Source organism: Limulus polyphemus, unplaced genomic scaffold, assembly GCF_000517525.1.
Source record: "Limulus polyphemus unplaced genomic scaffold, Limulus_polyphemus-2.1.2 Scaffold1007, whole genome shotgun sequence".
Lineage (NCBI taxonomy): Eukaryota > Metazoa > Arthropoda > Merostomata > Xiphosura > Limulidae > Limulus > Limulus polyphemus.
Window position 1 is genome coordinate 161645 of NW_013666617.1, and position 13891 is coordinate 175535.

At 35.2% G+C, this 13891-nt stretch overlaps 1 protein-coding gene across 13 annotated transcripts in view; it reads right to left on the minus strand.

The window, feature by feature from the left end:
• LOC106461667 (serine-rich adhesin for platelets-like) overlaps positions 1–13891 on the minus strand; it is a 75640-nt gene that overhangs the window by 29731 nt on the left and 32018 nt on the right. For all 13 annotated transcript variants that reach the window (XM_013921512.2, XM_022388686.1, XM_022388676.1 and 10 more), the window contains one exon: positions 807–4187. In XM_013921512.2, coding sequence (XP_013776966.1) covers positions 807–4187 — 3381 coding nt within the window. The remainder of the gene's footprint in view (positions 1–806; positions 4188–13891) is intronic.

A 13891-nucleotide genomic window follows, 5' to 3' on the forward strand; every position in this document is an offset into this window, starting at 1 on the left:
AATAAATTATAATCTCAAGACCAAACAAAGCCTGGAGTTTCCGTAAAAACACAATTCATGTGTGAAATATGTTGCCTAAATCTCTTATCTAGTAATAAATTATAATCTCAAGACCAAACAAAGCCTGGAGTTTCCTTAAAAACACAATCTACATGTGGAATAGGTTGCCTGAACTCATCTTGTCAATGTTAGAAAATAGAGTATCAAGACCAGGCAAATCCTGAAGTCCTTAAAAACACAACCCACATGTGGAATAAAATGCCTATACCCAACTTGTCAATGTAACAAAATAAAGTCTCAAGACCAGGCAAATCCTGAAGTTCATAAAAATTAAGAAAATGCTGCCAGATTCTACATTGTCAATGTTAGAAAATAGAGTATCAAGACCAGGCAAAGACTGAAGTCTCCTTAAAAACACAACTCACACGTGGAATATGCTGCCTAAACCCAGTCTGAAAGAATAATGCAATTAATTTCATTAAAATAGTTTATCGTGAACAAAGGATGAAAATAATTTAGATTTCCTAAATCTTAAACTTTTACCACTATTTAGCAATTTTGATAACAAATCTATATTTGGGATGCTTTGTTTACGTTTATATGAACAAAATTCTATATGAAATAACACAAGAAATATATATGTTTATATAAAAATATACAGTAGTTGCAAATATGTAGGTAATGACACACAAGTGTTTATATACTTAAGGATAATGAAAACATAATTAATGAACAGTTGCTTATAAGAAAAAAATACAGGATTAAAATATACTTTACAAACATTGAAGAACAAAACATAACAGTACCTCTCTTCTTTGTGGAATAGGAACAGGTGGAGCAGGATGTTTCTTCTTTTTCCAATACCCAAAAGTGTTGCTCTCTGTTGATGTCTTAGTCTCTCTGGTGTTTTCACCTTCCTGAGACTTGTTTGGAACAGAACTTTCCTTTATCTTAGGTTGATTAGCTCCTTCTGACCTGACGGAAGTCTGGGGACTGGAAGAGGAACTTGAATCAGACTGTTTCTTCAAGGAAGATGAGGAAAATTCTATTTTACTATTGATATGCTTTGATTTTGGAAAAGGAGTACTTTGTTGGATATGATTTATTACTGGACTTTGAGTTGCATATTTATTAACACTTACTTTTGAGCTTGAAGTTGACTGTTCTAACTCTCCTGTTCCAGATATTACTGGTGAATGTTTTAATGTTTGACTGAAAGAAGTAAAGTGTATTGTATCATATCCTTTGGTTTCTACAGATGTTGTCAATGTTAATGGGTTTGATGGATTCTCTTTCCTTTGAACAACTGTTATGACCTTTGGTGAGCCAGTACCAGAGAGTTTTTTCTCTCTTTCTGTTGAACTGTGCTGGTTTTTTTCATCTTTCCAGATAACTACAGAGCCTTCAACTTCTTCTCTTTCATTTTTGAAAGGAATGAAGCTAGGGTCATAGTCAGTGGGATAAACCTTCTTTTTTGTAGCTGGAATATTCTTTAAAGAATTACTATTTTTTTCTTTAAAATATTCAAATGTATTCAAATATCCTGGATAATCTTCACAATCAGGGCTTTCAACATTACAGGTTCCATCATTATCATCTCCAAATTGATTCAAATGTTGATGATAGTTTTCTGGATTTGTAAAGACAGATAAAAGCTTTGATGGTTTTTTCATCCTTCTTTCTGAAGATTTCAAATGAGAACTACTAATTCCAGAAATATTAGGACATACCTCAAACTCTGTTGATGAGTCTTCAGTAACATTGTCAATAGATCTACTGCACCACTGTACTTTACTATAACATTCAGACACATTAGCTATGTTTTCCTTTACTACATCTTCCAAGAAACCATCCGAATTTTTCCCTTTTGTAGTTTTTAATTTACAAGAAATTAGCTGTTTTGTTTCATCCAAACCTCTCAAAGATTGCTTTTCTGCCATCCAGTGCTTATTAGAAGGTGCTATTTGTGTAACAATCCCATTGGATATTTGTTTCCTTGCTGTATCTACTTTACTAAGAGGCATTTTTCCTATATACTCTCTACTAGAAGTTTGTGTTTTTCCTGTACCTACTTTACTAAGAGGTGATGTTCCTGTATACTCTCTACTAGAAGTTTGTGCTTTTCCTGTATCCACTTTACTAAGAGGTGATGTTCCCGTATACTCTCTACTAGAAGTTTGTGCTTTTCCTGTATCCACTTTACTAAGAGGTGATGTTCCTGTATACTCTCTACTAGAAGTTTGTGCTTTTCCTGTATCCACTTTACTAAGAGGTGATGCTCCTGTATACTCTCTACTAGAAGTTTGTGTTTTTCCTGTACTTACTTTACTAAGATGTGATGTTCCTGTACCTACTTTACTAAGAGTTGATGTTCCTATATACCCACTATTTGAAGTTTGTATTTTTCCTGTACCTACTTTGCTAAGAGGTGATGTTCCTATGTACTCATTACCAGAAGTCTGTGTTTTTCCTGTATCTACTTTACTAAGAGGTATTTTTCCTATATACTCGCTACTTGAAGTTTGTGTTTTTCTTGTACCTACTTTACTAAGAGGTGACGTGCCTATATGCTCTTGACTTGAAGTCTGTGTTTTTGCTATATCTTCTTTACTAGAAGGTGATGTTGCTGTATCCGTCTTCTTAAAGGTTTTGTGTTTTTCTGCACCTATGTTATAAGATGTGTCTGTACCTCCTCTGCTGGAAATCTGCTTTATTGCTTCTGCTACCCTACTTGTGGTTTTTTCCTCTGATTTTCTTAACTCAGTAAAAGGTACATGTAACTCTGATACTGTTAACTCTTTAGGATATTGTTTCCAAGTAGTATTCTGACTATCAATATTACTTGTAACAGATACATACAGACCATGACTGTCAAACTGAGAAGAAACAGGCCTTTTAACTACATTGAATTTGTCAGAATCTTTCACATCTAATGTTCCAACAATTTCACTTCTGTTAATACAATAACTTTCATTTTTCTGAACAGGTTTTAGCTTAAGTCTCAGTTGGGAAGCAAATGTTGAAGGACTCGAAGAACATGTGGATGAAGAGCTACTTTTCTTAGATAACTCATAAGTTGGAGTGCTAATGTCTGGCAACTCAGTCTTACGTGATGAAGGAGACCACTTTTTTGGAATGGGAGTCTCATAACTTGCAGCTCCTGAAATATCTTTGTTTCTTTTTGTCTGTACTTCAGGTATAGAAGCTATTTCTAATGATTCTTGTAAGCATTCACCTCCTACACCTTTCTTGCATGTATATTTTTTTATCTTTTTAACATAATTTTCATTCTGAAGACTTTTTGTCTTTGAGGTTGCTTCATTTCCATTAGTTCCTGCTGATGTTACATTATTTGTTTCTTGGCTTCTTAAACCCTTACCATTTTTAAATTCTGCTAATTTTGAAGCACTGGGTGGTTTTATTGGATCTATGTTATATATTTTCATTTGCTTTGAAGAACTTTCATTGAGAGAAGTGGCTGCATTAAATGTTTCTACATTTCCAGCTTGATTTTCCCTGCAAACAAATGAAACATCCTTTTTTTGGATTTTAACATCTCCACCAGTAGTCCTGTCTGGTGCAACAGCACTAGTAGATATCCTGCAAGCTGCTGGTGATAGTTTTGGCTCATTATCTTTTGGAGTTTTCATGGTAACACAGTTGTTTACTGTTGTGGATAGAATGGAATGAACAGTATTTTCTTTATGGTAGGGAGATAATTCATTGCCTTCTCCAAACAGGAACTTTGACATATATGAATCTTTTGCTATGCCCCTTGTGCCTGTGGAGGATTCTTGATTGTCTTTCTCTTCCACATCTTTAAGACTACTCGTGAAAAACTGTCTGCGGGCTGTGGCTGAAGTGGTTGATATTTTGAGTTTTTCTGGTTCTGATTTCATTGGAATTAGTTTCTCAGCTGGTGACAATGAGACCTGTTTTCTGTATGCCTTGCTTTCAGAATAAGTTTGTCTGGAAATCTCCTCTTTTGGACACACAACACATTCATATGTCCCTACACTGTCTCCCTCTACATATGCTCCAGGCTTCAACAGAACTCCGCATTTGGCACATTTGAAACATGTCCTGTGATATACCTTGCCATCCACTAACAGTCTCTCTAGAATAAATACTTTCTGCTGACACACTTGGCAAACTTCAGACTTTCTTGTAATGACTCCTGCTGCTAACTGGAAATAATCACCAACAATAGTCAGTATAAACCACAACCCATTTACAAGTAAAACAGATGGTACAAAAGTACTCTTTAACAATTATATATATATACAGACACACACACACATTCTAAAGAGGTTTGCTTACAAATATATGTATATGTGTGATCAGCATACTATTTCTGAAGTCTCAAGTGAATGGCAAACCAAATACTTCATATTCTAAAACCTAAACAGGGGGGCTGATTTTTAGTCTTATGTTCCTCTTTTAGTTACTACAATTTTTGGTACCAAAATGCAAGAACATTTGTATGTTTTTTCACATCTGCCCATTTCTAAGTTACGAAAACCCTGTAATAGACCCTACTTAAGTCTTAATTTTTCATTCTTTTGTTGAAGGCCACATAAAAATATAAAAAAGATATTTCCACTATATGCCACAACATTTTTTGAGCAATAAATATATATTTTCATGAAGGCTGTGAGATTCTTACTGTAGTATTTCAAATATCATTTCCTTGCACTATAACATTAACCGATGAAAAGCATACTTGAATTTGTTTTTAACATTATGACGATAGAGAAAATGCCACAAGATATTAAGTTTTATCTTTACTTTTACATAGTATTTCCACAGTGTGTTACTCTAAATATTTTTAGTCTTAGAGGACATTACATAAAGCTGACGCTTTACTAGCCACTTGTTAAGAATAATTGCAAAAAAGTTCCTAAAATTATATGGATTTACTATAAATTATTGAACCATTAAATGGCACATAGAATTAAAAACCTTCATTTAAGATGAGAGATCGAATATCTTTATAGTGGTATGAGGAATAATTAAAAAAAATCATGCAATTATTTCATGTAAAACATATGTACTAGTGTCAAAGTTTAAAGATGACTAATAACAACTCATTGTACTTATGACACCTAATCTGAATAAGATGGTATAGTTTACTGTATACCTGTTCTGACAAATAAGCTAGTCCACAGGGTCCCTTTATTCTCCTTATGTATTGCTGAGACTTATCTAATACTTTAATGTTTGTATATATTTTGCTTTATTTTTGTTAAAGATTAATTTTGTGTCATTTTGATTTAGAGTTCAGTTTTTCTTAAGATTTAACTTTTAACTTTCTTTTTTTAGCTTATAAGGGGTGGGGGTGAATTGGTGATGGAGAACTATTAAAGGTTCTTACATACTCTCTCCACACTCTCACAGCTAACACTTGTCTGTATTTTGTTTTGTGCTTTCATTGTGATTTTGTATTAAAGATTGGTTTTTGTGAATTTAACTCTTTTTGAGTGAGTTTGTAGCCAAACTATACAGCATTGTAGTGAGTATGTTGAGTATCTGATCCAGAGAAGATGGTATTTTCCACAGGTTGGAGGATTTACATCCTAGAGAGAGAGAGAGAGAGACATGTGTTGAAGAAGTGCAGCTCACACAGAGGGTGGAGAGGTCTAGGGGAAGTCTTCTCCTGTGATATTAGACTTATTTCATTGTTGCAATGGTCTTTGACAGTCATTATCCTGTAGCCACAAGCTCAGAAAGAAGAATGGATACTATCCAGGTCTTCCCATGGTGTTTGTGGCACAGATGATACTTTCATCTAGACATCACTTTGGAAGGGAGGACAAAACATCTCCTTTGGTTGTGGGCTGTAAATGCACTTCAGTAGGAATTGCACATGTCTTTGGGCAGCAAGAGAGATGGATTTCTCCATTTTGATGATGTAGCTGTTGTTACTTAGGCTCCAGAAAACTAACAGAGCATGAGTAGAGTCATGGAACACACAACAGACAATTCACATTGAAGGGTGAGGTCATCAGCTCAGCTCTTTCAGGGCTGAATGGTGCTTAGTAGGCATCTATGAAGATACATGGGTGAACACCATGAGATGCATTGATGTGTTTGTATTGACATGGACAGACAAATGTCTGGATGTGTTTGAAGGCACTCAAATTGTTCATCACTTTAGACCTAAACTCTGGATTTTATCAAGTTGAGCTGGATGAAGAAAACAGGATCAAAACTGCTTTCAGCAATCAAGACTGAATTCTGAGTCATGTCATCCAGCCTTTATAATGCTCCCATCACTTTCAAGAAGCTGATGGCACTTACACTAAAGGGCTGCAACTAGAGATATGCTTGGTCCATGCAAATGATGTCTTGACATTTGGCCAAACATTCAAGTCTGCTGCTCCAAACCTGTCCATAATTCTGTAATGGATAAGAACATCAGGAGTACAATTACAGCCCAGAAAGTGTGCACATATGCACACACACAAGTAGAATTTCTTGGTCACATAGTGAGGAGAAACATCACCTTGACTTGATAAGACAAGAAGTTCAAAGTTCCTATGTCTGCTCTAATGCTGATGTGCATTTTAGGTTAACCAAAGAATAAAATCACTCATTCCAGTCTCTAAAGAATACTTTAGTGGAAACTTTTGTAATGCCATATTCACAACAAGACTGTGAGTTCCTGTTGAATACAGATGCTAGTATTGTTGCAGTCACACAACAGAGCTAAACAAGTCATTGTGTTCATGAGCTGTATATTCATGGCTCCTGATAGCTGATGCTGCATAATGAAGAAAGAACTGCTTGCATTACAGTCTTCATAAAACACTACTTGCTTTATTTGTATGACTGGAGGTTCACCCTTACAGTGGATCATAAGATGCTAAAGTTTCTCATGATCCTTCAAAATCTGGATGGGGATAATAGCATGTTTAATCACAATTTTGCAGGATCATGTCATGGTCATACAACATCATCTAGGAGTAGAACACAAATAGATTATGTTCTTTCACAGAAAGTCTTGACCTAGGACAACATGTTGAAGTAAAAGCCATTTCAAATGTCACAACACCCAACCATGCTCTAGGTGATTCTACTAGTGAATGGATACCGAAACTCACCCTTCTAAAACTCCAGGAGGAGCAGTAAGGGGACCCAAGAACTTATTGTGCAGCAGGATAACATGTAACAGCATGTTGTATTATTTTTATCAGCCACCTAGATGTGGTTCTCAGCCTGTGTTGCAGTAGTCATTCCTAGGGCCCTAAGGTGACAAACTTTCCAGATTTTCGTAATGTAAGGACTGGAGGCCACTATGGTGTCATACTCACTAGTGCTAATGTTTGATGGCAGTTCTACTGGCCATGTTTGAGTAATTATGTTCAGCACACAGTTGTGCATGGTGTTAGATGTGGTGAAGACATACACTTCACATTATTACCCCAGTTAGATGATTTGGCAGAGTAAATAATAGACTAGTAAGGGTCTGCTTGCAAAGTTTATTAATCTCAGTCAAACTAACTGGGGTGAACACATTCCATACATCATGATTGTTTATCTTGCAAAAGAACAGAGATTGACTAGATATTCACCAAATATGCTCATGTTTTGACAGGAAATGATGCTCCTTATAGATGTGAATTATGGATCACCACTTAGTGCAGAGATGACACAAGCATACACAGAGTGGCTGAGATCTCCTTAAAAGTTTATGCACCAAGAACTACAAAAGACAACCTTATGGCAGAAGAGATGCCATGATAAAACAGTCAAGAAAAGAACCTTTCAATGCGGAGACTGGTTATGGCTTTGGTAAGTGGCAGTTGCATGGAAGCAGCTTGGCACTGATTAGGCAGCTCTACACCTAATACTCTGATACGTTTGTCCATTAATATACGAGATCAAGTATTCACATGGCATGTGCAAATGCACAGAGCACACTGACAGGCTGTAGCCTTATGTTATAGATGAATCTCTCATGCTCTGGTTTAACCTGGAATTGGAGACTGGGACTGATGAGTCAGAGGAAAATGAAACTATTGTTTCACAGCAACTCTACTCAGCTGATAGGGAGGAGGATGCTAAGAGACCTTATATGGCTGTGTTAAATAAGTCAGATAAGAAAATAACTGAAGAGGTGCCACAAAGCTCTAGTGATGTGTCAAGACAACATTTTCATTGATTTGACTGAAATTAACTGCCAGGTCAACAGTTAGGACAGTCAATGATTGTACAACCATCTACTGAAATGAAATGGAATTTTCCAAGGTACCAAGTAAGTTCACCATATAATGTATGCATTACGTTGGATAATTTTTACTTGATTATCAAAACTAGGATAGTCATTTGGTCAAAAAAACCAGTGACTAAAAGGGTGTTGTAGCTATAGCTTTTTGAGCTATCATATGGTTTTGTTCAACAAAATGTATGGATGGTATTTTGGGAATATCACTCAATTATAAGAACTCAGAATGGCTGGTGCTAAAGATGTTAAGCCTAAATTGTTAACAGTTTGTACAACTGTAGACATTCACTAGGAGTTCAAATACTCAGCTTAAAGGGAATTTCAACCCTTGCTTTCCTAGCAATTGTTGACAGCAAAATAGTCTTTTGACATTTTGCAAAAGTAGTTCACTATTAGATGAGTATCTGCAGCTCTCCAGAACAGACTGCGGGATGCTTGATAGTACGCTTACAATAAAAGCACATTTACTGTGGACTATTGTATTTAGCTGAGGTTGGTTTGACTGTTTATTGATAATCATTGTAGTGACAGAATGAATATTAATCTTGGTGACAAGAATTTGAGATAAATTTTATCTAAATTCTGCTGGTAATTTTGTTTTTGTGATGCCTATAAAAGATTGTTGAATTTCACCACTCATCTAGAATGGCACATTGTGGAACATAACAACCAGTTCTTTGTTTACAAAAGTAGCCTGAGTTAGTTACTATGGTAATGGTGCACAAGCCTGAGGCAATCTGTAAAAAAGCTACTATTATATGTGATGATGTGCAGTAGTTTGAGACACATGTAAATGGCAATATATTTTTGTGTGTGAATATATATAAGTGTGTGTGTGCATGTGTGTGGGTATAACACAAACTGAATCAACTACTGAGAACAAAACTAACAGACAACATTTGAATGACAATGGATAAGACTTCAAGCTATGAAGTTAACTGTGATTACTAGCCTGTAAAGCATTATTTGAAGGTACACCAGGCCTGTGATAATATTTCAGTTTTGACACTGAAATGTTCAGTAGGTGGTGAATTTTAGGGAAAGATATAACAGAAAAGGCTAGACTCACACCACATTTGCTGAAAAACATAGTTTGATTTGCTGTTTTTTAAGCATTGACCAGAAACATTTGTTATTTAAGTTTAAATGCAAGTAGGTGAAACTATCTGTAGAAAGTAAAATATAAACTTGGTACACCCAATGTTTTATTTGCTTACATTTAAATAAGTTCAATCATGCAAATTGAAATATTTTACAAAGTACACGGTTTTCAGAATATTTGCTTAACATTATTTTAGCACAAGGCAGAGTTATAATGCATGTAACTGCAGAAAGTAGTGCCAGAGGCAAGAAGTAACACCTTAGAAGTAGAACTTTGAGGTTGCTCTTCTCTGTTTAAACTTTTAGCTGAAGAAAGTCAAGAAGCGAGATGTTGGTGTTTATTAATCTCCATACTTGAAAGAAATTAGGTTAGAAAACATGTGACATTTCATCTATTTCAATTACTACTATCGATAAATACTTTTGTAGTTTTGCCCCCACATCCCATCCATTTCTTTCCTACCTAACTCAGGTGGTAGTTGGAGAAATGTAGTGAAGTTCCAGGAAAGCTGTGGCCCATAATCATATCCACAAAGATCTGGGACAGTGCAGCTAGGATTTCTGTGAAGTGGGAACCTGAGGATGTCTGTGGAAACCGAGCTTTATGGTTAGTAACGTTCATGTTCTACTGGCAGGATACACGTGACTACATATAAAGCTGTAAACACAAAGCTTGACTAACACTTTATTTTTTGTTTTGCCTCACTCTGCTGCCAAGAAAAGTTTTAAGGCAGAGTATTTCTGTAACCAAACCATTACAGCTTTAACCCACACTTTTGATTAAGCTTTTCTGATCAATCAGAGTCCTCATTTAACCCTGCATTTTCAATCCGAACTTTAAGAATTTAAGATGAAATTTTTAACTTTTCTGGGTATCTTTGACTTAAACAAACCAGTTGTGAGCAGTCATTCTCTCTGTTGCATTATCAAGACCCTACAAGCTGCTTAAGCCATGGAAGCCAACTATGGTGAGAATTTTTTCTTTGGAGATTTTAGTGATGTTTAGGAGTAGCCTGTACCTTCACAACAGCAGAGCCTATAGAAGAAGGTGCATTGCTCATTCAACAATGCAATACACATATAGGCTGAAGCTGAGGTCATCCACAAGTTAGCCTTGAGGACTCAAGAAGCCCAAAAATCACCACATGACACTACAGTTCAACAGGTCAAATTGTTGATTAAGGGTTCAGCTGGACCCACAATGCCTAGCATACCAGCCATGAACTCTCAAGCCATATCCAGTATCTCTGAAGATGACTACTAGGTCCAAAGGTAAATTAACAAAGGTGAAGTCAAAGTGCTGGGGTATGAGCTTTAAGTTCCCAGTCAGAAAGGTGTTTTATGAAGAAAAGCAGAAGACACCCCACCTCTAGTGTGATCATCATATCCCTCAACCAGGCAGGATCTCCCCATGATCAACTGACAACCCACAATACCACTTCAAAAGCCACTGTAACCACAATCACCATGGTTGCCACGCCAGTGAAAGGGATGGTGACAGTGACAATACCAAGTGTACAGAGAAGGTGAAGCTCCCAACCAGAAGTTAAAGAACAATTCACACTTAAGCAAATTGCAGTTTTAAAACACTACTGCCAGGAGAAGGTAGGCAGTCGGACAGAAGCTTGGGCATTGTATAAATCACAAGGAAGACCACCCGCTTAAGTGATGTGAGCCACTAAAACAGTTTAAAAAATAGGTGTGTTGTCTCTATTAAGATCTGGTGCAAATTCATAAGGCTCTTAGAAGAGCCAGAGAAATCATCCATCAGATCACAATGCTGCATTGCTGATCCATGGCTGTATTTGAGGAATTGTTAGCATCCTGTAAGTAAATAGCTCCAATTTCACTATAATGTGTATGTATGTATATATTTATATATATACATGTTTTGAAATGAGTTTATTTACATGTTCATTTCATTTATCCTTGTAAATAGTTTCTATATATTCCAAAGAATTATTTCCTATATATATATATATATATACACATATGTATGTTTTTAGTGTAATCAAAGTTAAGAGTTTTATTTTCAGTGTATGTGTAGATATAAATACATATTTTTCATAAAGTATACTCTTTATGTATATGAATATTTAGAAGAGTTGTTTTATGCAGTTTTTGAAAGGGTTTTTGGTATCTTTGTTAAAGGGCTATTTGTATGGTTGAAATCTGTCATTGTTACTTGTGTTTGATGCATATCTATGTTAAAGGGCCTCTTTTTTTATATTTCATATGTTCAGCCTTGTTAAAAATGTTTTTGTATTTCATGGTTAAAAAACATATTCTTGTAGTACCTGTAATTTACATGTTACAGCACATGTTTGTATTCCTTATGTTCATCTTTGTTAAAGGGCTATATTTTGTAGTAGCATGGTATATCATATTAGCTATATGATACTAAAGGGGATAGATGATCTGTGTTATAAGTTTTTGATTTATGTTTAGTTCTGTTAATTGTTTTGTAAAGTTGTTTTTACTAATATATACAAGCTAATATTGTTGGGCAAGTGTTTTACCAAGACAAGAATGAGATATTTCGATTTCTTGATCAATAACTTGTAAAATTTGATTTTTTGTTTTATTTAAGAATTAGGGATGGCCAAATCCGCAAGGAAATAGGGGGGGGGGGGATACATGTGGTACAGAAGGGCACCATATGTTTTCTACCCCATAGTTGGCATATGTTTTTTGAAATTTCTACTTTCTTTGAATCCAGTTTGGATGTAGAAAGTTGCTCAAATAAAAAACCTAACTTGTCTTTAATTGTGTACAATCTACTACCAGTCTTATTGGTCTTTAACATGTTCTCTTGTAGGAAAAATAGCTGTGACTTCACTTGTAATGTTTCAAAATATACAGCTGTATTTTTTGTTGTGTAATGAACCAAGGCTTCTCTACCAGTGTGATCAAAAGAAAGTGGACTAGAGTCATGAGTGATGTGTACTCTGTGAGTGGCCCAGCTTTACTATTATTATATCTTAGTAAGTAAGGCCAGGCTACTTCCTGTAAGTCAGAATTGTATTCATTACTGATTCTGCCTTAGTTTTTGTTAAAGATAAATATTATGTCATTTGTATTTAGAATTTTGTTTTTCTTAAGGTTTAATTTCAGCTTACAGGCAGTGGTGTAGTGCTAAATAAATAATTGATCGAACAAGAAATCTACTGCATAACTGTGTAAGGTGGGATTTGTTCGAAATAATGGCAGTATGATGTTCTGGCTAACAAAAAAAAATACATGTACGCTGTGCCCACTCCACTACAACTCTGCTGACAGGGAGATTCATATTAAATTGGTGTAGCAGAACTGTTAAAGGTTCTTACATACTCTCTCCACTTCCACACTCTCATAGCAAGCTCTTGTGTGTCTGTAATAAAGATTGCTGTTTGGGAATTTTCATGTACTGAATAACTGGATATTTCTTTGTGACAAACTCAGCTGGAGTTCAAAGAGATACAGAGCTCCTATTTACCAAACCTAACCCATTTATTGTGAGAGAGAAATCAGTGTAATCACAAGCCTAATCAGATTAGTATGGGCTGCAATCACTGCAAGGTGAGTCTAATCCCCGTGGGCTTATCTCATAAATCACTAGTTCTTCAAATAATGTGAATATAAGTACAAACATATATGTCCCCCTTTTGTATAACTGATTAAAGAACATGTTAAAACTAGATATTTGTTTACTGTTACTATAGAGAATTAATGGTCTAATTGAATGTAAATTCACAAATGTAGTGTGGATTTAATCACTGTAAAATGCAATGTGTTTCGTGGAAATATATGACCGATGGAAGAGTAAAATTTAAAAAAACTATATATATATTCTAAAAATTTTGTACCAAAACACTAATCTTGATGGCTTGTGTGTTAAAGTCATGAATTATTTCAAACTGATATACTAATATTTCATCACAATCATTTTGGGTACTGTAACTTCAGACACTGTTACTGATGTGGTAGTGTCATAAATAGTTTTGTGTTGAAATTAGTACTTCTTCACAATCTTTGTACTGATGTAACTTGAAAGTTTAAAAATCATATTTTCATAGTGTCATGAATGTGTTAAGTTGAGACACTTTTACTGGTGTGTGTACTGACATAAGTGCCTTACATGTTTACAGCAGTATTTCATCACAACCTTTGTACTAGTAGTGTAACTTTGAAGCTGAAAAACTCTACTACCATAGTGTCAGGATTGCTTTAAGTTGAGAGACTGGTATATTTTCAAAAACAGTGTATTATTGCAGTATAACCGTGGACATTTTTTTTACAAGATAGTTTCATGAAATATTTACATAAACCAATCAAACCTTCCTGAGTTCTAGAGTAGTCAATGTGGTCTACACTACATGTTAATAAATGTCTTTTTTTTAACCATCTGGAAGGTAAAAAACTATTTTTGAAGCTAAGGGAACTTTCTCCAATTCAGAGGGAGGTTTGTTTGTTTTAGCATTTTAAGTACATAGCCTTAATGCTGCCCCACAGTGAGACTTCATAGAAACAATTAACAGTTAAAAGTAATTGAGTATCCTAGCACTTTGTATGGAAGATTACAGA